The 24,679-nt window shown below is 44.5% G+C and overlaps 1 protein-coding gene across 2 annotated transcripts in view; it reads right to left on the bottom strand.

Moving 5' to 3' along the window:
* The window catches only part of RASGRP1 (RAS guanyl releasing protein 1), an 85,022-nt gene that overhangs the window by 33,888 nt on the left and 26,455 nt on the right, over positions 1 to 24,679 (bottom strand). For both annotated transcript variants that reach the window (XM_082618122.1, XM_082618123.1), the window contains exon 3: positions 5,237 to 5,342. In XM_082618122.1, coding sequence (XP_082474248.1) covers positions 5,237 to 5,342 — 106 coding nt within the window. The remainder of the gene's footprint in view (positions 1 to 5,236; positions 5,343 to 24,679) is intronic.

The raw sequence follows: 24,679 nt of genomic DNA, 5'->3' as shown, positions 1-24,679 counted from the left end.
TTCAAGCCCTGCGCTGGGGAGGTCCCACATGCTGCAGAGCAACTAAGCCTGTGCGCCACAACTACTGGGCCTGCACTCTAGAGCCCATGAGCCACAACTACTGAGTCCGCATACCACAACTACTGAAGTCTGCGCACCTAGAGCCCATGCTCTGCAACAAGAGAAGCCACTGTAATAAGAAGCCTGCACACCGCAATGAAGAGTAGCCCCCGCTTGCCGCAACTAGAGAAAGCCTGTGTACAGCCAAAAATAAATAAATAAATAAATTTATAAAAAAAAACCAAATGGGACTATATCAAACTAAAGCTTTTGCACAGTGAAGGAAAAGAAAGCACCAACAAAATGAAAAGGCCACCTACTAAATGGTGAAGATATTTGCAGATGATATATCCAATAAGGGGTTAATATCCAAAACATACAAAGAACTCATACAACCCAACATCAAGAAAACTAACCTGATTAAAAAACTGGCAGAGGATCTGCATATACATTTTCCCCAAGGAAGATAAATGGCCAAAAGCCACATGAGAAGATGCTCAACATTACTAATCATCAGGAAAATGCAAATTAAAACCACAACGAGATATCACCTCACACTTGTTAGAATGGCTGTTATCAAAAAGACAACAAATGGCAAGTGTTGGTGAAGATGTGGAGAAAACAGAACCCTTGCACACTGTTGCTGGGAACATAAATTGGTGCAGCCACTATGGAAAGCAGTATGGAGGTTCCTCAAAAAATTAAAAATAGAACTACCATATGGTCCAGAATTTCCACTCCTGTGTATGTATCTGAAGAAAACAAAAACACTGATTAGAAGAGATATATGCAGCCACGTGTTCAATGCAGCATTATTCACAATAGCTAAGATGTGGAAGCAACCTAAGTGTCCATCAAGAGACGAAAGTATAAAGAAGATGTGGTACATACACACACACACACACACACACACACACACACACACACACACACACACACACACAGGAATATTACTCAGCCATAAAAAAGAATGAAATCTTGCCATTTGAGACAACATGGATAGACCCAGAGGGTACATGCTAAGTGAAATAAGTCAGACAGAGAAAGACAAATACTGTATGATTTTATTTATATGTGGAATGTAAAAAAACAAATGCACAAACATAACAAAACAGAGTTATAGGTATAGAGAACAAACAGGTGTTTGCCAGAGGGGAGGGAAGTAGGGGGAAGAAAGAAGTAAGTGAGGAAGATTAAGAGGTACAAGCTTCCATTTGCAAAATAAATGAGACGTGGGTAAGAAATGCACCGTATGGGGAATACAGTTAATAACTGTGTAATATCTTTGTAGGGTGACATATCCGTAACTAGACTTATTGTGGTGACCAGTTTGACATGTATAGACATATCAAATCACTGTTATGTAACAGAAACTAACATAGTGTGGTGGGTCAATTATACTTCAAAAACGGACAAAGAAACAACAAACATAGAAAAATAGATCAGATTTGTGGTTACCAGAGACAGGGGATGGGAAAAAGGGGGATTGTATGAAGGCAGTCAAAAGATACAAACTTATAAGATCAGTAAGTACTAAGGGTGTAATGTACAACATGATAAAAATATAATTAACACTGCTTGACGTTATACATGAAAGTTGCTAAGAGGGAGAATTCTAAGTTCTCATCACAAGAAAAGAGATTTAAATTTCTTTCATTTTGTATCTATATGAGATGATAGATGTTCACAAAACTTACCATGAATCACGCTTCAAACCTTAAACTTACACAGTATTTTATGTCGGTTATATCTCAATAAAACTGGAAGAAGAAATAAAATTCATAATTATAGTTTAAAACCATTATTCCAATTAACCAAACATTTTTCAAGGTTCCTTAAAAGTGCTTGGTGGGACATTCTAGACTTATAAGAAGAACAGTAAGATTTGCAAGCTAAACTTGAACCCCTAAAGAAAAACTATGGCTGTGAAATTTGTACGTTTCATAAAATGACTTTAACTTAAAAAACCAAAATTTTGATAGATTTACTGTTATAAAATCTGTCCCTGAGAGCACCAAAATCGAACAGAAACACAAAACACAAAACCACACACACACACAACAAGAACAAAGGTAATCAATCCAAAAAATAAGCCCAGGCAACTGGCAAATTTCATGAAGTGAATGGTTCCAATGCCTGCCTTTGGACATAAAAGGGAGGAGTGAGAATGACACGACTTTACATTTCTTTATACCACATGGGTAAGAAAATGCATCCCTTTGGTGCAAAGAGATTCAAGCATAAGGTACATTCTAGATAAATACGTCTTAGAGTCTATATTTTTATTATCTGATCTAGTTGTTGAAATTTTTAACTTCTTCCTTATTAATGAGGAAGGCGCACACACACAAAAAACCCCACTTTTCTTTTCAAACAACTGGGTGGACATAAGAATCAACATGGTGCCTTTCATCATGGAGTTTATCTTCCTTCTGTTTGCTCCCTACCCTTCTCTTCACATGTCCGTTCCCCAGTGCACAGTGCCAGATGCCATCCAGGAGGGCAGAGCCTCCCAAGGTCGCAGAGCCCTTGTGCCACAGCGGAGGCAGCCTCGAGCAAGGCAGGCACTGCTTTCTCACGTGAGGAGATGAAGCAAACAGCAGCACACGCAGGCCAGTCATCAGGGGCTCAGGCATCTGCTGACCTAGGGTAATCGTCATTGTTTGCTGGAAGCTTCAGGCTCCACATCGTCATAGGCAGTGCTGTGGCCATGAAGTACCAGGACAGTTCTGGCTGTACTTCTCAGGCATCTGAACTATTCAAAGCATGTTGTTAAATTTTTTTTCTCTCTCTCTTTTAACAATGGAAAAACAGGAGACAAAAGGAAGCCATCCGAGCTTCTTTAACTGACAGGTAAAGGGAGCCACTCCAGTCTGGTATGTTGAGACGCTCACCGTGGAGGGGCAAGGGTTTCTGAGAGAGCTGAGGATAGAGCAGGAGGGGCACACTGGGCAGCCTGTGGAGGGCCATTTCCTGGCAACCGAGGATCTGCCGTTACCCTCTATTTGCAGAGGCTCTGGAGCATGGCCTGCCTGATTCGCTTCTCAGGAAAGTAACTGCAGAGGTGGATAAACGAGGGAGAGGGTGGCTGTGCAGATGAGAAGCCCAGGATGGGACGGAGGCTGGGGAGAGAGACCGTGAGGGCCCACACGAAGGCAGAGGCATGGGAATGGAGAGAAGAGAAAAGAGTCACTTCTGATGCAGGAACCCCGAGATTGGGTGACAGACTCTGTAGGAGGTGAAAGGCAGGGAGGACTGTGAGTGCTTTGATGTTGCTGCTTTAAGACCATCAGATGGGCAGCAATTCCATGAACTGAAACTGAAAATACAGGTGTCAAAGCAGAACGCATAGTAGTAGTAGCTGAGGTGGTGAGTTAATGAGTTAAGTCTTAAGCATATTAAGATTGCAGTGTCTGCAGGACTAAGTGGTCCAAACGTTAAAAAAAAAAAAAAAAAAGGTTTGGGTTAGAGAAATATGGACTTGAAAGACCTCAGAGGAATGGTGGTGGAAATCCTGGTGGGAAATCACCCAGGGGAAGTGCAGTGAGAAGAAACCAGGATGTTATCCCCATCTCGAGGGGGTACGCAAAGAAGAGGCTAGATGGAGAGGTGGAGGAGGGCAGCCCAGGAGGAGGGAGAGCTGGGAAGGTGCAGTTCCCGGGGCCCTGGAGGGAGTCTGGAGAGGCAGGGGGTGTCAACAAGGCCTCTACACGGACATCGCTGTAAACAAGGGTGGAAACAAAAGCCACCAGGGTGGCACCTAGGAGGTCATTGGTGACATCAGAGGAAAGTCTGAGTACAGGGGTGGAGGCCACAGTCAGGTTAAGGACCGAGTGGGAGTTGAGCGATGGGAGAGAGTGAGTGTGGACTATTTTAAGAAGTCTGTGCATCACATTTCTAACCCTATCGATGGAATGGAGGGGAGGCAGGGCTGAGAGTTCATTTTGAGGTTGAGGAGACTTGAATGGGTTTTAGGCTGAGGGGCAGGTGCCCCTGAAGAGTCAGGGTTTAAAAGGACAGGAGAGAGGGGAGATAACCCATAGAGAAAGATTCTGTGAGAGTTGGGGGGGGGCGGGGAGGAAGAGGGCTCTGGTTCCACCGTGGGGGCAGGTACCCGGCGGGGCACCAAGACGGGCACCCCAGGTACAGCTCAGTCCTTAGGGCAACAAAATTTTTTCGGCGAGGAGTATTTAATCACTGACATTGTTTAGAATTGCTGGTACGTGGAGTTAATAAAAAGTAGACCAACTCTGAGTCTGTCTGACTATGGTTTTAAAATTCTCTGCAGACCAGACGTCCAATTACTACCTGCACCTCTCATCAGGTGGACCCCTCCCAAGGTTGCACCCTTGGAATGCCACTGAAAACACCTCCTCTGAGACGAGAGGTAAAGGTTTCTGAGTCACTTTAGAGAAGAGATTCAGTCTTTACGGCTTTTATGTTTTTTTCTGTGTGCCATGAGATGAAAAGGGATGGCTGAGGAGAGTGGTAAAGGATTAGAACAGCTACAAAGCATGACTCAGTGCCAGGGACCTGGGCTTCGAGGTGCTAAACAGTCTCAGCCCACCTACAGCCCACAGCGTCATCAGTCATCAGGGAGAAGGAGAAGGCAGCCGTTTTCTCCACCCAACTCCATTCACACCCCCAAAAGAAGGTTAGAATCCAGCAGGGTTTGCTTGGCACGTAGCCAGTGCCTCTGCGTGAAGCAAAAAGGCACCAGCAGACTCTCCAGATGCTCTGGCACCAGGAAGCTCTCTTCAGAACCTGGGGAAGGCTGAAGAATTGGACAGGAAAGCCAGAATGCAGTTTATCACTTGAGTCATGCTTGCACCCTTGTCATTTTGCACGGGATGAATATGAATTTTGATTAATCTACAGGAAAAGTATTTTTCACTAGCAAGAACTAACAAAGAAGACTGTGTTTGCATGTTGATTTCTTTGGCCTCTTCCCAGAGCAATCAGCATCAATAACATTGCCTCGCCCAACAGAAGATACACATACATACATATGCGTACATACATGTGTACACACACACACATGCACACAGACACGCATACCAGTCCCTGAAAGGACGTATGAACCCATTAACCACTCAGGGTTATGCCAAACCAACCAAAGTGAAAGCATCCTTCAAATTTCAAGATATTGCTGAATGAATCCCATTTGGGGACCACCAGGCACTGTGCTAAAGGATATAGAGTGATAATTTTTTGGAGCAGTTCAGCAGAGGAAATGAGAATTCGGTGCATGGTCAGCATGACTTGCAACAGTTGGTTACTTCGACACAGGTTTCCGTCTGCATCTGAAAACATAAAGAGCAGCTTCTGAGTGAGGCCCCATAGAGGAATCAGTTACCTGGTGGGACACCTGCCAGCCCCCCATCACTCCCGGTGGAAGATCAGAGTGCGGGCTCTGCAGGCCCAGCGCCCCGCCCCCACTGACTCTGGCACCACACATCCATCCCTCCGTTCTTTGCTTCTCTTTCTTTGCTTCTCTTTATCCTCCGGCTGCAACCTCCCCACCCCCAAGTGTCCATTTTGAGGCTCATTAACCACGCTGCTGGAAAGGTGGTAGAATCGTGGGGAAAGGATAACATTTGCACCGGTACATGTGAGTCTCTGTTGAAAGCAGAAGCAGATCCAGGCTTTGTGATGCTTGAAAGGCATATAACGGGGGAAGGAGGAAGTCCTTTCTGGGGTCAGAGGGAAAAAAGTTATAGTCTTAACAGATGACAGTTAAAATACCTTATTCTTGCAAGTTTTACAACAACATATAACCGTATGAATACATTTCTAGGGCTGCCCCATGGCCTTGGAAGGGGGCTCATGCAAACGAGGGGCCCTGAAATGTAAGCTTCCCTAGTTTTACAGGCAATGCGCTCTGGACGGCAATAAAGGAGGAAGACTATGGGCAAACATGACTTTTGGAGATTATGGGTGGGTTACAAGTACCCATGATGATTTGTATCAAAGATCATGGTTAGCTCCTTACTTGGGTTTTCCAAATCCTGCTGGTACCACATAACAAGATGCATTCCATACAATGGCATTGGGTGCAAAGATTCCCCCTGGAGTGGTTTTCAAAATCTTCTAACATTTACGGCATGAAGTGTTAGGGGCTGTGTTGGTTATTCACTGCAGATCTAGTCTCTGTCCTTCACCATAGACTGCATCACCAGGCTCCTTGCTAGCCAGCTTCCAGTTGGGTTCAGCCATTGGGATGCATCGGCAAGAGATGGGAGGAGAGAGAAGTAGGTATTTCTTTCTCCTTCCCTCTCTGCTTGGCACTACTTCCCTGTAGCTACAGGTCTCTTCAATGAGTGATCACGCTGCTTGGTCCCTCTTTGAGGGCTCTAGCTCTCACTGGGATCTAATACTATATACTAATCTCTCTTGACCCTTTGCTCCTGAGGGTGGTAATGACTTCTGGCTGTTGATAGTCTCTGGGTGCAGCATCTCTTTTTTTTTGCGGTACGTGGGCCTCTCACTGTTGTGGTCTCTCCCATTGCGGAGCACAGGCTCCGGATGCGCAGGCTCAGCGGCCATGGCTCACGGGCCCAGCTGCTCCGCGGCATGTGGGATCCTCCCGGACCGGGGCACGAACCCACGTCCTCTGCATCGGCAGGCGGACTCTCAACCACTGTGCCACCAGGGAAGCCCTGGGTGCAGTATCTCTTAATTCTAGTCTCATCTCTGTAAGTAGTCCCCCATCATTAAAGTGTCTTCATTTAAACAAACCATGTGAATTCTGTTCCCTACTGGGAACTTGAATGATTCAGGGGAAAATAACAAATGAAATAATATACATGAATTCTTTTATCATTTGCTAGCTCTTTAAAGCACATTATACAAAAGGGGTTATCATTTTCATTCCTTCCAAGTATACCAAATGGTAAATGAAGGACATAGTGCATTTGGGCTCAGGATTCAGAAGTTCTGGCTCACTCGCAAATAATGAGTTAAAGTCATAGTTCATTGAGAAAATATAAGCAAACGTGACAAGGTCTCTCACCTTCCCACCGCCAAATCCATCAATTTACCCGCATTCTATTACTCTTACTGCCTGCCTTCCTCTATTACCATGGAAGGCACTCCACAGGTCAATGCTTCCACTGAGCTCTGGGTCTCCTTTTTCTCAAGGACACTGACACTGTCTTTGTCCAAGTTCTCTCCTCCAGTATCAACTTTCCTCTTTCTCTCTCCTGGTTTACTTCCACTGGCATTTAAGCACACCCCAAAATCTCCTATTCAAAATGAAACGAAATAAAACAAAACCTGAAACTCTAGGCACCTCTCCATTCTGTTCCCCTTTTCAGCAAAACCTCAGTCATCAATTTCTCATCTCCCATTCCCTTTCATCCATACCATTTTTGACTCCTACCTCTCTTATTCCACAAAATCTTTTATTTTCAAGGTCTCCAATCTTTTATTTTCAAGGTCCACATTGCCAAATCCAAGGGTTCATGCCTCTGTCCTCATCTTACTTTATGACTTGAGTTGCATTCAACCTAACCCAACCCAAGCTGACAACTCTCTCCTCCTTCCTGGAGCACTTTATTCGCTTAGCTTCCACAACATCACACTCTCTCAGCTTCCCTCTCCAGCTCTTGTTCTGTCTCCTCTTCCTTTCCTGAGCTTTTAAATGTTACTGTGCTCTGTGGCTTAGTCCTCACACTTCTTTTTTTTCTAACAATTTTTAAAGTCTAAAACTTTTTAAGTTTTAAATTAAAAAATTTAATTTCTTTCTCCTAGGTAGGGGAATTCATCTAGTCCTTTGGCGAAAATACCACTGATATGCTCACGACTGCCCAACAGACATCTTCAGCCCTGAATACCGAATTCGTATGTCCCACATCCTACTTGGCGAATCCACGTAGATGTGTAATTTCTGACTTAACTCATCCAAACAAAATTCATGACCTCTCCGTCCCCTAATTCACTTCTCCTCCATTTTTCCTCATCTCAGGAAATGGTACCACCAGCCACCCTCTCAGTTACCCAAACAAAAAACCTAGGGGTCATCCTTCATTTCTCACTTTTCCTCACATCCAATACATTAGCAAGTCTTGATTCTACTTTCAAAATATGCCTCAAACCTCTCCCTGTTTCCCCATCCTTGCCATCATGCTAGTTGTAGCCATTACCACGATGACCTAATTGACCTCCCTGTTTTCACTCTTATCCACGTACCCACAAACTGCTCTTCACACAGCAGCCAGGAGTGAGCTCCTAAAACCCATAAATCAGGTCATGTGCTTAATACGCTTCAATGGGTTCCATTATACTTGTAATAAAACATGGACTCCTTGCTACAGCCAACAGAGCTCTACATGTTCTGGCCCGTTAGTCTCCCACTTCATTTCATACCATATTACTCCTCTCTATACCACTGTTTATACCTCGAACCCTCCAAGCTTATTGCTACTTTGCATTTGTTATTTTCGTCAGTGTGGCCTTTCTTCCCTTGGCCCATTCATGTCATTTATGTCTCAGTTTCAGCATCACATCCTCAGAAAGGTCTTCCTTAAACTACTTAAGGTAGCCATGATCCTGCCTGAGTTTCTTCACAACACTTACCAGTGATCTGAAGTTATCTTTTTTTATTTGATTTTTATTTTCTGAGTCTCTGCTAGAATATAAGCTTCATGAGACCTGACCTTGTCTGTTTTTTCCACAACCATATCTCCAGGGTCTAGAACAGTGCTGATACATGACAGTTACTCATTAAACACTTCTTGAGTAAATGAGTGAACTACACCAATTAGGAGACCCCTTAACTTTTCATGTATCTTTGGATATTGAGTTTGCTTTTTTCATTAGCTATTTCATTAATGATATATAATATACACACATTTTCTTTTTGGCCGCAGTTTATAAAAGAAACAAAGTTACAATTTGATACATCATTTTTAAGAAGTATTCATCTAGCCTGTTATAGTTTTATAAATCTTTCATTACTTATTCTAAGCTTACACTCTGGTGAGGTGGGGTTAGTACTGCTATCTGTTTCCTGGCCCACATAATTTCTGTAATATTTATCTCCTGCCACAAAAATTCTGCAGAACAGAACACCCCAAAGTTCAGTGACTGAAAACAGTAATCTTTTTTTTTTCCTCAAGAGTCTTAAGTTGGCTAGGGGTTGGCTGATATAGGTTGGGCTTTGCTAGGGCTCCTATCCTACATGCCCCCCCCGCCAACTTCCCTGGACCAGTGGGCTAGCCAGTGTATGCTCTTCTCATGGTGATGGCAGGGTGCTGTAGGGCAAGTGGAAATATCCAAGGCCTCTTAGGCCTAGGCTTAGAACTGGCATGCTGTCACTTCTGCTTTATTCTGTTGGCCAAAGAAAGTCACTGCTGAATCTCAAGTCAAAGGGCAGGAACCTCAAAGTCATATGGAAAAGATCACTGACACAGAGAAGGTAAAATTGGGCGAGGGGGCAATAACGCAATCAAATCTACCACAATTATACGGATGTAAGTTTTCAAGTCAGCATCCGACAATATAGTTTTTATAATGCACCTTTCCTCACAGAATTATATAGTAGTGCTCCTATTCCTGTACATTATGGTACAAAGCAGGAGAAACTGAAATATATTTGTAGGGTATGCATTAGAATGTTCCTGGAGTTATGGACACAGTCGCAGACTTATTCAGTATGAATAGAATCTAAGACGTGCTATCTCAATTGTTCTTTGTGGCTGGCTAGCATCCTTCCATGGATGCTCATATATTAGGGAAAGGGGCTTAGCAGTATCCTGGGTGAGATGAAAACCAAGTCACATATAGAAAGATTCAAGGACCCAAATAGCTTTACCATGGAGAAGACTCAAATATTTGTAATGTTATCTTCAAATATTTGTAATGTTAACTGTGGGAGAATGTTTAGACTTGTTCTGTGGGGCCACAAATGGCAGAACCAGAGAGGATGAATAGAAAAAGTTATGGGAAAGAGAACTGGGCACAACACGTGGCATAAAATTCTAACCATTAAGCCTGCCCAACAACGGAAGCATTTGCATCACAGACCTCTGTATTCAAGAGGAGGCTGGGGAGGGACACTTAATTCAATTATTGTAATTGGCATTGCACCTATTATTTACTGAAGTCCTACTCAATACCAGGGGCTATGCTCAGCACTTTGATGTTATTTCTAATTCTCACAACACCTCAGCAGTGGTGTATGCAGATTTCTGTGGTATTAATACTCCCACTGTGGCCGATTCCAAGCCACCAATATGAAGTCAGACGGTGGAGATGGGAGGAGATGCTTGCAGTCAGCTCTCAGCACCACGCTGCCGCTCTCATCCACGGACCCGGGGTCAGAAGGGCGGTGCCTGCTCAGCTTCCGTCCCACCTGGCACCTCATTCCCAGGTGCTCCCAGACCCACTTTCCTCCTCACCTCACTCCTGCTCTCATGCCCTCTGGGCCTTGCCTGGTGACTGCTGACCAGTTAACCCTGATGAGCACACTCCTCAGGGAGGAGGGGAGGACGCATGGGTGGATCCTCGCAGATGTATGCATAGCAACAGCCACTTCTTGGAGTACTTGGTGCTCTAACCCAAGGAAGAACATTTTTTTTTTTTTTTTGCGGTACGCGGGCCTATCACTGTTGTGGCCTCTCCCGTTGCGGAGCACAGGCTCTGGACGCGCAGGCTCAGCAGCCATGGCTCACGGGCCCAGCCGCTCCGCGGCACATGGGAACCTCCCGGACCGGGGCACGAACCCACGTCCCCTGTATCGGCAGGCGGACTCTCAACCACTGCGCCACCAGGGAAGCCCCAAGGAAGAACATTTTAACGTAGGGTGAGAATTCGGGAGAAGGGAAGCTCCCAGCCCTCATAAATCTAAGCCCCGCTCTGGTTCCCTCTGGGATAACCTGGTATATCATACCCAGACCCATGGTGGGGGGCCTGCCACGTGAGTGAGAAAATGGAGGTCTAGTTGGAGTATTCTGTTCCTTGGCACGGCACACTGTCCAGGAGCTCTGAATATCTTGGTTACAATTAGCTTTTAATTACTTATTTGCACTGGCTGGGGGACACCATGACCTGGACAACATGCAGTCTCAGTTTAACCGTGAGCTGCAATTTCAAACTTCTGCAACAGGCCTTTAAGCAGCATCTTACCCAAGTGGGTTAGGGCTGGGCAGACTCAGCTCTTCTCTCTGAGGGTGCTTACAGCCAAAGCCAGGGACACAGAGAATAGAAAAACCTGCTAATCGACCCCTACATAAAGGGGATTTGGTCTAATCAGGCTTCTCTCAACTCCTGTCCCAGAGAGGCTGACCTGGAGGCACTTAGTGAAGGAAAGGAACTGCATTTGCTCCCGTTGTGCTATTGGATTTATTCACCATCCTGCTGGGCCAGGGTGGTGGGGTGGGAGGTGGGGCAGGCATTCAAGTTGCCCGGCGTCTAGATACACACAAGCGTGCACGCGCACATCAGCTGTCCTTGAAGCCCCAGCAGCTGGAGAGCCACTGCTCTCCCTGGACGGGAACGCCTGGGAGCAAGACTTTGTTTTCACAGCACTGAGGCTCAACGGACAGAATCACCTGGGCTGAGCACCCGAGCCGTACAGCTCTGCTAGCAGCTGGCACCGTGGGCACAATTTTAAAGAGGAGGACACTGAGGTGTGTGCACTGGCCATGGTCTAGGGCTGGTGAGTGGAAGGTCCTGGACAGGATCGGCCCTCTGGCCCCCAGCCCAGGGCTCCTTCCTTGGCATCTACCTCTCCTCGGGGGATTGCTGGGAGGTGAGCGGGGTAAGGCCTAGGTATACTGGGAAGAGCTCTGACTTCCAGCCGTGCATGCTACAAGGCTCAACCTCTTACACCCGTATCTCTTTTTCTCCCCCAAAAGCCCTACACCCACATACCAACCCTGCCCTTCTCACTGCAGTCACGGTACAGACTAAAAATCTTCCTGGAGACCCGAACCCTTAAACCCACCACTTCTCATGACATCAACACAAAGGCTGTTACTGGCACCATTTAGCTAGGACGACTAGACCCCAGAGAGCCTGTGGCCACGTGGGTGAAAACACCAGTGCCCTGAGAGCTCACAGCCCCGAGTGGCCCACCTCCCCCTCTTCCGGCAACAGAAGCTCCACTCCCTCAGCCAAACCAGACGGCAATGGGGACGGTCCTCCCCGTGCACGGCTTTGCTTCCGAAGCATGAAGCTCTATGTAAAGGATGACCTGGATTTTTTGGATGAGCGACTGCAATCTATACATGTCTAATCATGCACACGAATTGCCTAAAGTGAAAACGAGCTCTCAGCTCTGCTGCCTCTGCTGAGCAAGGCCGTGGCCTTCCTTGGGGACTGCAGCCTCCATCCGGACCTGTCACGTCTCAAGAATCAGAGGTCTGAGAAGTCGTGAGGGAAGCTGTCCTCTTCAGTTCTGCAAATTGGACACAGTCCCGAGTGTGGAGGTCAGGGGGCTGGGCCGGCACTAAAAGACGAGGGGCGGGAGGAGGCGTGACAGGTGTGGGGTAGGCCCGGTGATGGAGTCTGCGACCCGGTGACGGACTCTGCGACCCGGTGATGGACTCTGCGACCCGGTGATGGACTCTGGGACGAAGCCATGACCTCAAATTCTAAGAGCCGTTGTTGGAAGGCGGCACCAACTGAACACACTGGGCAGGTGGCCGCTTCTCCGGGGCCCATCTAAGTCCCTGGGAACAATCGAATTGTCCAGCTGGGTAGAGAAGCTGTGATTTGAGTCCTTGGTGAGCTGCTGTCAACGCAGCCTACTTGGCTCACACAGTGACCATCCCCTGCACAGCACCACAAGAATGTGCCCAGCGGGGGGCGGACAGGCAGCGGGGGCCGCGGCTCAGCTTCCCGAGGACATAGAGAGCTGCCCGCAGGTGGCTGGAGGGAGGCCAGCGGACCCAAGACAGACACAACACAACAGGGAAGGGAATCTGGGGCAGCCCTCCCTCTGCTCTCTCCTTGCTTGCTGGAGCGCGTTCCTATCGCTTCAATCTTGTCTGTTAAATCCTGGGCCTTGGGAAGCAGCCGCAGAGCACAGGGAGATCAGCTCGGTGCTTTGTGACCGCCTGGAGGGGTGGGATGGGGAGGGTGGGAGGGAGGGAGATGCATGAGGGATGTGGGAACAGATGTATATGTATGACTGATTCACTTTGTTATAAAGCAGAAACTAAAAAAAAAAAAAAAAAAAAAAATCCTGGGCCTTTTTTTGTGTATTTGTTGACAGGCTGGATAGGTATTAAGAGCAGCTCAGGGAACTTTCCAAACACTGACCTAGTGAAATAACACAAGGCCTGTCTGAGACTTACTGGTTAGCCACGAACTCAGCCTTCTTCAGAAAGTTTTTCTCAATATTGATTTGATCCTAACAGACCTAGACGCCTAGATAATCTCGTTCCGGTGCACAATAGGGCTGAAGCAATTGGCGTACTTTGCCATAAAATGGCACTGCCCCCAACACTGTCTCACCACAAACTGTGCTTTCACCATACAAACTGTCCTTGGTTCATAATTCTCTGCAATGAACAGGCCTGGACAAAAAACATCATCACACCATCATGTATGGTAAAAGGACCAAGTAAAATCTTTTGTAATCAGACAGAAGTTATTCTGAAAGCCTCCTCGCCCCTTCTTTGGTGTAGCTAGGATTAGATTACCTTTGATTAAATACAGAGAAACACTTAGTAAACTGGGAAGCACTGTCACAGTGGTGAACTGTTCTTATTTCTCTTGCTGGATTTGGAACACTATTTTGCTCCTGCTAGGCTTTGGTTATTCCAGAGTGGAACAATGGTTTTTCATGAAATACTTCATTAAAACCACAACTCAAAGAGGGGCTGTCCACGCTGGTCTGTCACACTGCCCATGCCAGTGAGACCAGATGTGGTTTCCTGCAAGCATGGTTCCAATCCACGGCAGAGTCAGTAGGGGCCTTCCAAACTTCTTTCCAGTTCTAGGTTCTAAGTGCAACCCGCCCCTCGGGCCCTCAAGACAGAAGGATTTCTTAGGGTTTACTGAGGTGCTAGAGAGAAATCTGCATGAGGACCCAGGAATGACTCTGAAAGAGAGAACTTCACAGGTGGGTGAGGAATCTCTTATTAACTGAAGGAAAGAAAAAACTGCCCTCTACTCAGGAGCCGAGAGCCAAATAAGAAGGGGCTTCAAAACGGCTCAAGTCATGAACTGGTGCTGTGTCACCATCTTACAGAAATAGCCAAAATGCAACTGAAACTCACAAAGTGGATAACAATCGGAAGATGGGAAGGCTGGGAGCACTATTTTGGTGTTCTGCCGGAGGAAATAGAGCATCTGACCGGAACAAGTGAACTACATTCAAAGTCCAGCCTGACTTTCTCTCCCTCTCCCACTGGCAGTCTCTGTTGCTCTCCTGCTGTTAAACATACATGGAGTGCAGTACCAGGCCCTGTTCCAGGAGGGTCTTCACATGTATTAACTCTACGAGGTAGGTGGTATTGTCATGATACATGAAGAAACCGAGGTTAAAAAGGGGGTAAGGCAGGGCTTCCCTGGTGGCGCAGTGGTTGGGGGTCCGCCTGCCGATGCAGGGGACACAGGTTCGTGCCCCGGTCTGGGAAGATCCCACATGCCACGGAGCGGCTGGGCCCGTGAGCCATGGCAGCTGAGCCTGCGCGTCTGGAGCCTGTGCTCCGCAACGGGAGAGGCCACAACAGTGAGAGGCCTGTGTACCGCAAAGAAAAAAAAAAGGGGGGGGGGAGGCAACGTGCCCAAGTTTAGCTAGTAAATGGCAGTCCTGGGATCTGAACCCAGGCTACCGAGCCCTGGGATAGCTCTGTCATTTCCGTGCTCATTTGCAGAATAAAAGCTTGATAATATCTTGCCTCCATCCCTCCCAGCAGAGAGAGAATCAGGAGATCAGTCAAGATAAGGAAAGCACTTTGATATCTTTTGGGGAGAGCAAGGTCCTGCACTAAGTCCAGACCACTGTGATAACTGGTTGACTGGTGGGTCCCAAATATCCAGGCTGCCTGACAGTACAGTAGTCACGTAGCACACGAAACCTCGCGCCACTGCTGAAGTACTAACAACATGCATTTATTAGGGCCTTCTCTCCTCGCACGTTAGCTTGTTTGAACCTCACACCAACTCTGCAGGATGGGTATTATTTTTATTATTTTACAGACGAGGAAACGGAGTAAGGTGAGGTGACCTGCTTAAAGTCACACGCGTGGAGAGTGCCTGACCTGAGTCCAGGTCTTTCAACTCAAGTCCGGCCCTGTCCACTGTATCCCACTGCTGCTCATTCTGGGTTGAGAAGATTAAAGGCACATCCTTTTACATCTCAGCTTTGGGGGGTTTCTGGTGCCAGCCTACCTGGGAAGGTACTGAGCATCCCTGGTGCTTGGGTGGGCTAGGCTATTGTGGTGATAGTTGTATTTGTTTTTTCTGTTTTGTAGCGCAAGTGCCTGACCATGGCTTTGATTGCTGAGGCATCCATTTCAAAGAGGCATCCTTCAAAGACGGCTATCTCTCAAATAAACACACTGCCAGCCACAAGACTAGATAAAGAGTCAGGCCACCTCCCCGCACTGAAGCTCTCTGGTTTTAGACATTGTGGTTGATTTCAATAACTGACCATTGGGCTACTTGTTTTTTCCTCTCCTCATACTTTATAAACTCCTGCCCTTATGTTTTAAATTCACCAATAAAGACAGCCCATCAAACATTAGACCCACCCTCGACCCCAGTACATTCAGAACCCCTGGCCTGCGTGCCCTTTCTCTTTCTTTCTCTCCTCTCTCCCTCCCCCCACCCAAACCTTGCTGTGGGGCCCTAGGTATGCTGTGTAATTTCCAGGTCTTGTAAGCAATAAACTTTTATTTTTTCAAAGTTTCCTGATGGTTATTGCTGAAGAGTGTCTTGTAATCATAATAAGAATCATCTCCTTTTGAGACAGGCACAAAAGAGCCCTGCTATAGGCATTCTAATTTTCACCACAGCTCTGCAGGGTAGACATTGCTGTTTCACACATGAAGAAACAGACTCAAGGGAGGTAAGGTTACTCATCCTGACCACTCATTTGTAGTCCCACAGCTGGGAAGTGGCAGGAAGGGACTATAAATTATCGTGCTGGTTATTTTCTCACTCTGAGTCCAGGGCTGTAGTCTCTGGCAGCCCTGCACTGCCTTCTAAATGGGGATCCTCCGAGGATAAGGACAAGAGTTTGCTGACTTCTGTCAGTTCCCTGCAGTCTCCGGTCCCCTGCTGTGCACATTACAATGGGGCCATTTCTTTCACCCAAATCACAGGACAGTAGTCCCCCCTTATCCACGGTGGGGGGTACATTCCAACACCCCCAGTGGATGCCTGCAACCCAAGATAGGACCGAACCCTATACTATCTACACCATGTATGTGTTTTCCTATACCAACGAGTGGGTGGAGTCTACAGTGTGGATCTGCCGGACAAAGGGATGAGTCATGTCCTGGGCAGGATGAAGCAGGACCGTGTGAGATTTCATCATCATACTCGGAATGCCGTGCAATTAAAAAACTAAAAATAGAGTTACCATATGATCCTGCAATCCCACTACATATATCTAGAGAAAACTCTAATTCGAAAAGATACATGCACTTCATTGTCCATAGCAGCACTATTTACGATAGCCAAGACATGGAAGCAACCTAGATGTCCATTGACAGATGAATGGATAAAGAAGATGTGGGGTGTGGTGTGTGTGTTTGTGTGTGTGTGTGTGTGTGTATACACACACACACACACAAAAATGGAATATTACTTGGCCATAAAAAGAATGAAATAATGCCATTTGCAGCAACATGGATGGACCTGGAGATTATCATACTAAGTGAAGTAAACCAGACAAAGACAAATATCCTACGATATCACTTATATGTGGAATCTAAAAAATAGTAAAAAAGAACTTACTTACAAAATAGGAATAGTCTTACAGATAGAAAAAACAAACTTATGGTTACCAAAGGGGAAAGGGGAGGAGGGATAAATTAGGAATTTGGGATTAACAGATACACATGACTATATATAAAATAGATAAACAATGAGGATTTACTGTATAGCACAGGGAACTGTACTGAATATTTTGTAATAACCTATAAGGGAAAAGAATCTGAAAAAGAATATATATATATACACACACACACACACACATATATATATCTGAATCACTTTGCTGTACACCTGAAACTAACATGATATTGTAAATCAACTCTACTTCAATAAAAAAAATTAAAAAACAGAAATTTAAAAATATCCCATAAAAAATAAGAAAATAAAACCTATGAATTATTTACTTCTGGAATTTTCCATTTAATATTTTCAGACTGCAGTTGACCATGGGTAACAAACTTCAGAAAGCAAAGCCTCAGATAAGGGGAGATTGCTCTGTGTAAGAACAGACACTGACTAGTAGCCAATGATAAACACAAAACAGTAGCTGTGCACTTACTGAAAGAGTTAAATGTCTTTGGAAGACAGATGCATGTAGAAAGGATTTTTATGCCTGAGATGTGAGGGGATGCAAGGAGGTGATGGTAAAGGAATAATCACAGTTTTTAAGAAGAAAGGGTAAAAAGACGAATCAAGAAACTATAAGGACAAAAAGCAGGACCTAACGTTCAGGCTCTTCTTTCCATCTGTGTTAATGCCACTGGCATTTAATTCCATTTACAGATCTAGACAGAGCATCCCCTTGACACGGTGACCATCAGAGATTCCCAGATATCTTTAAGGGTCCTGAAATTTAACGTCATTGTGCAACAGAACAATTCTCCTCAAGTGAGAAAAGCTTAGACTACAGCTCAAAAAGCCTTCCTGGGCTTTTTGATAAGAATTGCCAAAATATATCCACTGAAAAACTGACATTTTCAGGACTGAAAGGGTAAAGGGAGATGCCTGAAGAAGCTGATATCCTGAGTTTCTGTGGGATCTAATAGGTTGATGCCAATATTTCTTCGACTTGTGTCCTCAACTGATCAGCAAGTCCTTGGTCAGCTCTGGAGCCTGCTCTGAGCAGAGTAGGAGGGGATGCCGAGGGCAGGGCCACCAACCCCACATGGCACTGAAAATAACACTAAACAGCTGGACACGCCTGAGCACAGCACTTTTCACCTTACACAGTACTTCCACATGCTTGGTCTCATTTGACCATCACATCCACCTTGTGAGGTGGGTAGGGACACAGTCACTTTGCAGATGAGAAAGGCACAAAAACAGGTTCAATCTGTCCAAGTGGCATCTGTGTGGACTGATGGGGCCTGTGCCGTACCAGTTACTAAGTATTTTGAATATCACCCTGGATGAACCACTGGCCCATGGATAATACCACCACCAGTGGCAGGGATGGTGTTCCAGGCTTGGATGTTCTCATATCAAGTCCAGGGTCTTTGTTCTAAGAGATCTGTGCCTAGTAGTGTGGGGAATGCAGAGATAACCAGGGTCCTGTGCCAGCAACTGTCCAGAAGCTGCCGGCTATAATATGGTACAGAACACAGAAGGGCCTGGAGGAAGGTACAAACAAAACACTAAGGCAGTGTGGGGAAAGGAGAAGGCTAGATTTGACTAGAAGAAATGGCTCAACCTTTATGAAGAGGTGGCATGAGGTGGGTCTTGAAGGAGGGGTCACGTATTGACAGACTAAGATGGAGGTAAAGACATTCTGGGTGAGGGAAGAAATGGTTTCTACTCTTGGAGATCAGAGAGTTAAAAGTATATTCAGAAAAGGATGCGAAGTCCAGTTTGGTTTAATTAGAAAGCATTTGTAGACAGGAAGTATGAAAATGCGGATAAGGGTCGCAGTGTTGGCGACCTCATATACCAAACTGGGGAGTTGCCCTTACTCTGATCTTTACTTTAAAATTCTGCAAAAGCAGATGGTCTGTCTACAGAAAGAGGAAAGCAGCACCCTCTCACCTAGCAATCTTTTTTTTTTTTTTTTTTTCACTGGAAATAACTTATCAGTTTATTAATAGCTGTATTGCACTGTGTTATATGAAAGTGAAATAGTTCAATCAGTTATTTTTATGTCTAGACATTTAGGTTATTTCCAATATTTTGCAATTATTATTTTTTTTTATAACAAATTTAATCAGTTATACATATACATATGTTTCCATAACCCCTCCCTTTTGCGTCTCCCTCCTACCCTCCCTATCCCACCCCTCCAGGCGGTCACAAAGTACCGAGCTGACCTCCCTGTGCTATGCGGCTGCTTCCCACTAGCTATCTACCTCACGTTTGGTAGTGTATATATGTCCATGCCGCTCTTTCACTTTGTCACAGCTTACCCTTCCCCCTCCCCATATCCTCAAGTCCATTCTCTAGTAGGTCTGTGTCTTTATTCCTGTCTTACCCCTATGTTCTTCATGACATTTTTTTTTCTTAAATTCCATATATATGTGTTAGCATACAGTATTTGTCTTTCTCTTTCTGACTTCTAGCAATCTTTTAAAACTGGTTATACCTTACAACCCGAGCCCTAAAGGCTCTTTTCAAGGTGGATCATTTCTAAAGAACCTAGTACCTTATTTTAATTTCTACTTGCATCTTTTCCCTAACTGCATAGCTACTAAGGGAAGGTTACAGAGTGCGTGAGTGTGTGTGTGTATGTGGGCATGTGTGTACACTTACTGCTACACTGAGATCATATCAGAGCATGAAATAAAGGTTGGTTTTTGCCTAACATGACTAGTTTTGCTGTTATTCAGGAAGCTCAGTTACTTGAATTGATTATTTTTCCTCCCACACTTGGTCAGCATTAGTATCTTAACTCTCAATTTCCTTCCCTGTCAACATTCTTCCCGACTGCTTTAAAAGCCAAGGAACCATACAGATGGCCATCTATGATTACAAGAGAGCAGTGACTCTAGGGCTTCCCCGATCTGTCACAGGGATGCTGGATCATCCACTTGCAAAAAAATTCAGACCCCAAAATGTACAAGAAGTCAGCAAGGATGGGGCTGAACGCTGGCAAGGCTTTGGCTTCAGCTGCTTGCTCAGAGTTTGGTCACAGTGGGTCAATATCATTATTTCATCTTTCGCCTCTCATGTGCACCAGCTGGCACATGTGTCCCTGATCCATGCTAGTGATTTAGGTAAAATGAGGATGCTGTAGCCAGTCTGAATAGGTATAGAACAGGCTGTGTAGTAGGAAGCACTTCAATACTTTCCCCACTTGGTGTGTTTTCCCCCTTTACCTCTCACCTTTCCACACACCTGGTCATCTGTGGAAACCATAGGAAAGATCTTCTTGTGTTAAGGTGTTGGAGAATTCAGTATTCCTCTGGTCATATTTGTATAATAATTGTCACTCTGAGAGGAGATTACATAATGAAAAAAAATTCGCAATTGGTAAACGTGGGGGCTTTAGTGGGTGATTTATTTTTCTTTTTCTAGTGAGGTGGTCTTAATTTAATGGAGAGTTTCAGGAGAAAAAAATCAAAGGTTTTCTATCCTAGGGTGCATATGTTCAGGCTTACCCAGAAGTAAATGAATATATTAAACCTGACTTTTCAAGACCTCCTGGTTAGCTTAAAAATAAGACAAGACAAAAAATAAACCAAACGACTTTCCCCCAAATAGATCCCAAGGCTTTATCTCATACCTATTGCATCAAAATATTCAAGGATGGACACAGAATTTGTATTTTTAAAAATCTCTCCAATGATATGATGGTCAGTCAAGTTTGATTAGACTACTTTAGACCACTTAGTTTATTCTTGCCCTGGGGTAGGTCAATAAGCTACTAAATGACCTCATGAAGACATTTCCAATTTCAGAAATCAGTGGTGAGGTCTTTCAGTCATTTTCAGGGATAGACACAAGGGAAGTACTTAACAAATAGGTGAGTTGGTGCCAATGTTACAGACTCCTGGGTGGGGACTCATGAAGCACAATCAGAAGCACATCAGAAATCAATGTGGGGTGAGCCAGAGGACCATGATCAAAGGTAACTGATCTGGGCCACAGGGAGTTTCCCATTGTACAGAGGGGAGTAAAGCTATTCTGAGGGGATATTTTATCCCTGAAGCTGGAGACCAGGGTCCTTCACACTCTCCAACATAAAGATGTCAGTTCTCCTGGGGCCTTCACAGGCTCTGCTGATTAAGGGTTTTTGCCTGTGGTGTCTGCGCAGTCTTCTCTCTCACCTCTTCCCTGGAACCCTGGGAAGTGTCCACTGAGGTCTATCACTTTCCAGGCATTAATGAAGGGGCACCGAAAGCTCAATCCCAGGGATGACCCTGCTGTACTTTGTCTGGCCAGGGGCATTTTATCCAGGACATGAAAACATATCATTTTCCCTTTCCCACCATCCAACTCTTGGGCCTTTTACCACTCACAATATTTCTGCCAGAGAGAGGAACCATAAGGGGATTGAACATTAGTCATTTTATAATATTTCAGCAACTCTGGTAAAACAATTGGAACAGACACACAAGTATGATTAAAATGAAATGTGTGGGTTCTTGGTAAATTTCAATGAACCCCTCTTCTACACTGGCATGGTCTCATGAATTAACTTTCAAGTAGACTGCCATTTCACCTCTGTAGTTCGTGGGGTGATACAAAGAGTATTTCACTAGCAGCAGGTCAACTGATTAAATAAGGATGTTCTTGGCAGGGTTTTATTTATCTCCCCACCCCTGCCCAGTGATCATCAGAAGGGGGCTCTGGTTTCTGAGTCACTAGACATTTGTCCCTCAGATCTTGGCCCTCACATATTTGACCACACACAATCACAGAGGAACCCAAAGGATTAAACCAGAGATGAAACAAAAGTTAGTCATCTTCACTTCTTATCTGGTAGGCCTTGAAAATCTTGGCTTTACCTTCTAGCAAGCTCTACCACATGGGAATAGATTGTGAAAAGATGTCCTCTCACTGAAAGTTCCTACAGAAGAAATTTCTACCAGTTTTCTGCTAGCCAGTTTTGGTGTTTGTTTTTTGAAAAAAATTTTTCTATCTTACTGAGGTACAGTGGAAAGCACAAATTTTAACATATAGTTTGATGTCTTCTGACAAATACATACATCCTTATAACCCAAACCCTCTCAAGATTTAGCGTATTTCTATGACCCAGTAAGTTTCCTTATCTTCCCAGTCAGTTCCTCCAACTCAGCCCGCCATAAAGCCATTTTTCTTATTTTTTTAAAATCATAAATTAGTTTTACCTATTTTAGAACTTCATATATTGGAATCATACAGTATGTATTTTTGTGTGTAATACTTCTTTCATGAAGCAAAACATATTTGAGATTAACCAATGTTGACTACATCAGCAGTGCATTCCTTTTTATTGATGAATAGGTATTCCATTGTATACATAGCGTATTGTTTATTCTTTCTGATGTTGAGTGATATCTGGGTTGTTTCCAGTTTTGGATTTGTATGGCAAAAGCCACTATGGACATTCTTGTATAAGTCATATCATGGGCATGTTTTCCTTCCTCTTGTATAAGTGCCTAGGAGTACAATTGATGGGTCATAGGGTAGGTGTATAAGAAACTGCTAAACAGTTTTCCAAAGTGATTATATCATTTTACAATCCCATTCATAATGTTTAAGAGTTCGAGATGCTCCACATTCTCACCAACAGCTGGTGCTGTCAGTCTTCTGATTTTATTGTTTCCATTTATCTGTTGAGTTACTCTTCTGTTTACCTTACTCTGAGTCCTTCAACATATTTATAATAGCTGTTTTAAATTCCCTAGTTACTAATTCCAACATCTGTGTCAACTCTGGGTCTATTTCTCTTAACTTTTTTTCCTTCTGGTTATGGGTCACATTTTCCTGCTTTTTAAAATGTCTTGTAATTTTATATTACACGCTGGGCATTGTGGATACAATGTTTGGAATTTGGATCATGTTAATTTATAGACACATTTAATTTACTGGAGCTTTAAACTCATCCTGTCAAGGCCTGGATTTAGGCTTTGTTAGGGTGGCTCAAGAGTAGCTCTTATTCTAGGGCTCTAGTACTCCTATTCCTGTGCTGTGGTCTTTTTCATGTCTCAGCTGAATGCCTCAGGTGTTATATCTTTCCATTCTGGCTGGTTCCAAACTGCAATATTTCCCAGACTATAAGACTTCCTCTGACTCACAGACCCCCAGTAACAACTTGGTGGCATGGAGTCTTACCATATTTGTACACAGTTTAGCACTTGGCCAAAGACAAGAGATCTCTTCTTTCCAACACCCTACTCCACAAATTCCAGCCATCCCAGAAGCCCTGAACACAAACTCTGTTTCCTCTGCCAGGCAAGATGCTGCTCTCTGAGTTCTAGTCCTCTTTACAACAATTTGTATAGTGCCAGGAGAAAACCAAGATAAGTTTTGAGGTTACCTTATATCTTTTCATTTTATCCATAATCACAAGTCTGTCCTGTTTTCTAATACCTAAAAATAGTTGCTTCAGACTTCCCTGGTGGTCCACTGGGTAAGACTCTGCACTCCCAATGCAGGGGGTCCAGGTTCGATCCCTGGTGGGGGGATGAGATCCCACATGCATGCTGCAACTAAGAAGTCCACATGCCACAACTAAGAGTCCACGTGCCGCAACTAAGAAATCCACAAGCTGCAACTAAGAAGTCCGCATGCCCCAACTAAAGATCCCACAGGCCGCAACTAAGCCTGGCTCAACCAAAATAAATAAATAAATAGATGTTTAAAAATGCATGTTAAAAAAAATAATTGCTTCACATGTTATGTCCAGTTTTATAGTTGTTTACAGCAGAAAAATAATTCCAATACCCAATAATCTATCATGGCCAGAACTGGGAGTTCGTGTTTTGATATTTAATATGTGTATAAATGGGAAGTCCATTTACTCTGTATCTGTCCTCTGGGAGGACATATACATACTAACTCTTCTATGCACAACATTATCAAGACGTACATACGCTTAACACTGTTAAGACTAAGAAGAAAGAAAAAACCACTAATTTGTCATCTTTTCAGGTGCTGCCATCTTATATCCTCATAGATTTTATTTCTATATCATTCCTTAACTGTTTACCTCCTCTGTACTCTTTCTAGCCTTCTTTTCCTGTCTTAAAACCCAGAGACTAAACCTAAATTTAGTAACGCCCTGCACTCTAGTGCTCGGTCTGATCTTGGTGTAAGACAGACGTTGTTTTTTTTTTTTTTCCTTTCATCACACCACCACCACCTCCCACCCCTGCTTTCCCCGCCCTGGTGTCCATACGTTTGTCCTCTACATCTGTGTCTCTATTTCTGCCTTGCAAACCAGTTCATCTGTACCATTTTTCTAGATCCCACATATATGCGTTAATATATGATATTTGTCTTTCTCTTTCTGACTTACTTCACTCTGTATGACACACTCTAGGTCCATCCACCTCATTACAAATAGCTCAATCTCGTTTCTTTTTATGGCTGAGTAATATTCCATTGTATATATGTGCCACATTTTCTTTATCCATTCATCTGATGATGGACACTTAGGTTGTTTCCATCTCCAGGCTATTGTAAATAGAGCTGCAATGAACATTTTGTTACATGACTCTTTTTGAATTATGGTTTTCTCAGGGTATATGCCCAGTAGTGGGATTGCTGGGTCGTATGGTAATTCTATTTTTAGTTTTTTAAGGAACCTCCATACTGTTCTCCATAGTGG

The sequence above is a fragment of the Mesoplodon mirus genome (assembly GCF_964341445.2).
Source record: "Mesoplodon mirus genome assembly, chromosome: 4".
Lineage (NCBI taxonomy): Eukaryota > Metazoa > Chordata > Mammalia > Artiodactyla > Ziphiidae > Mesoplodon > Mesoplodon mirus.
The sequence above is the reverse complement of the archived record's forward strand: the minus strand, read 5'-3'. Positions and strand labels throughout refer to the sequence as shown.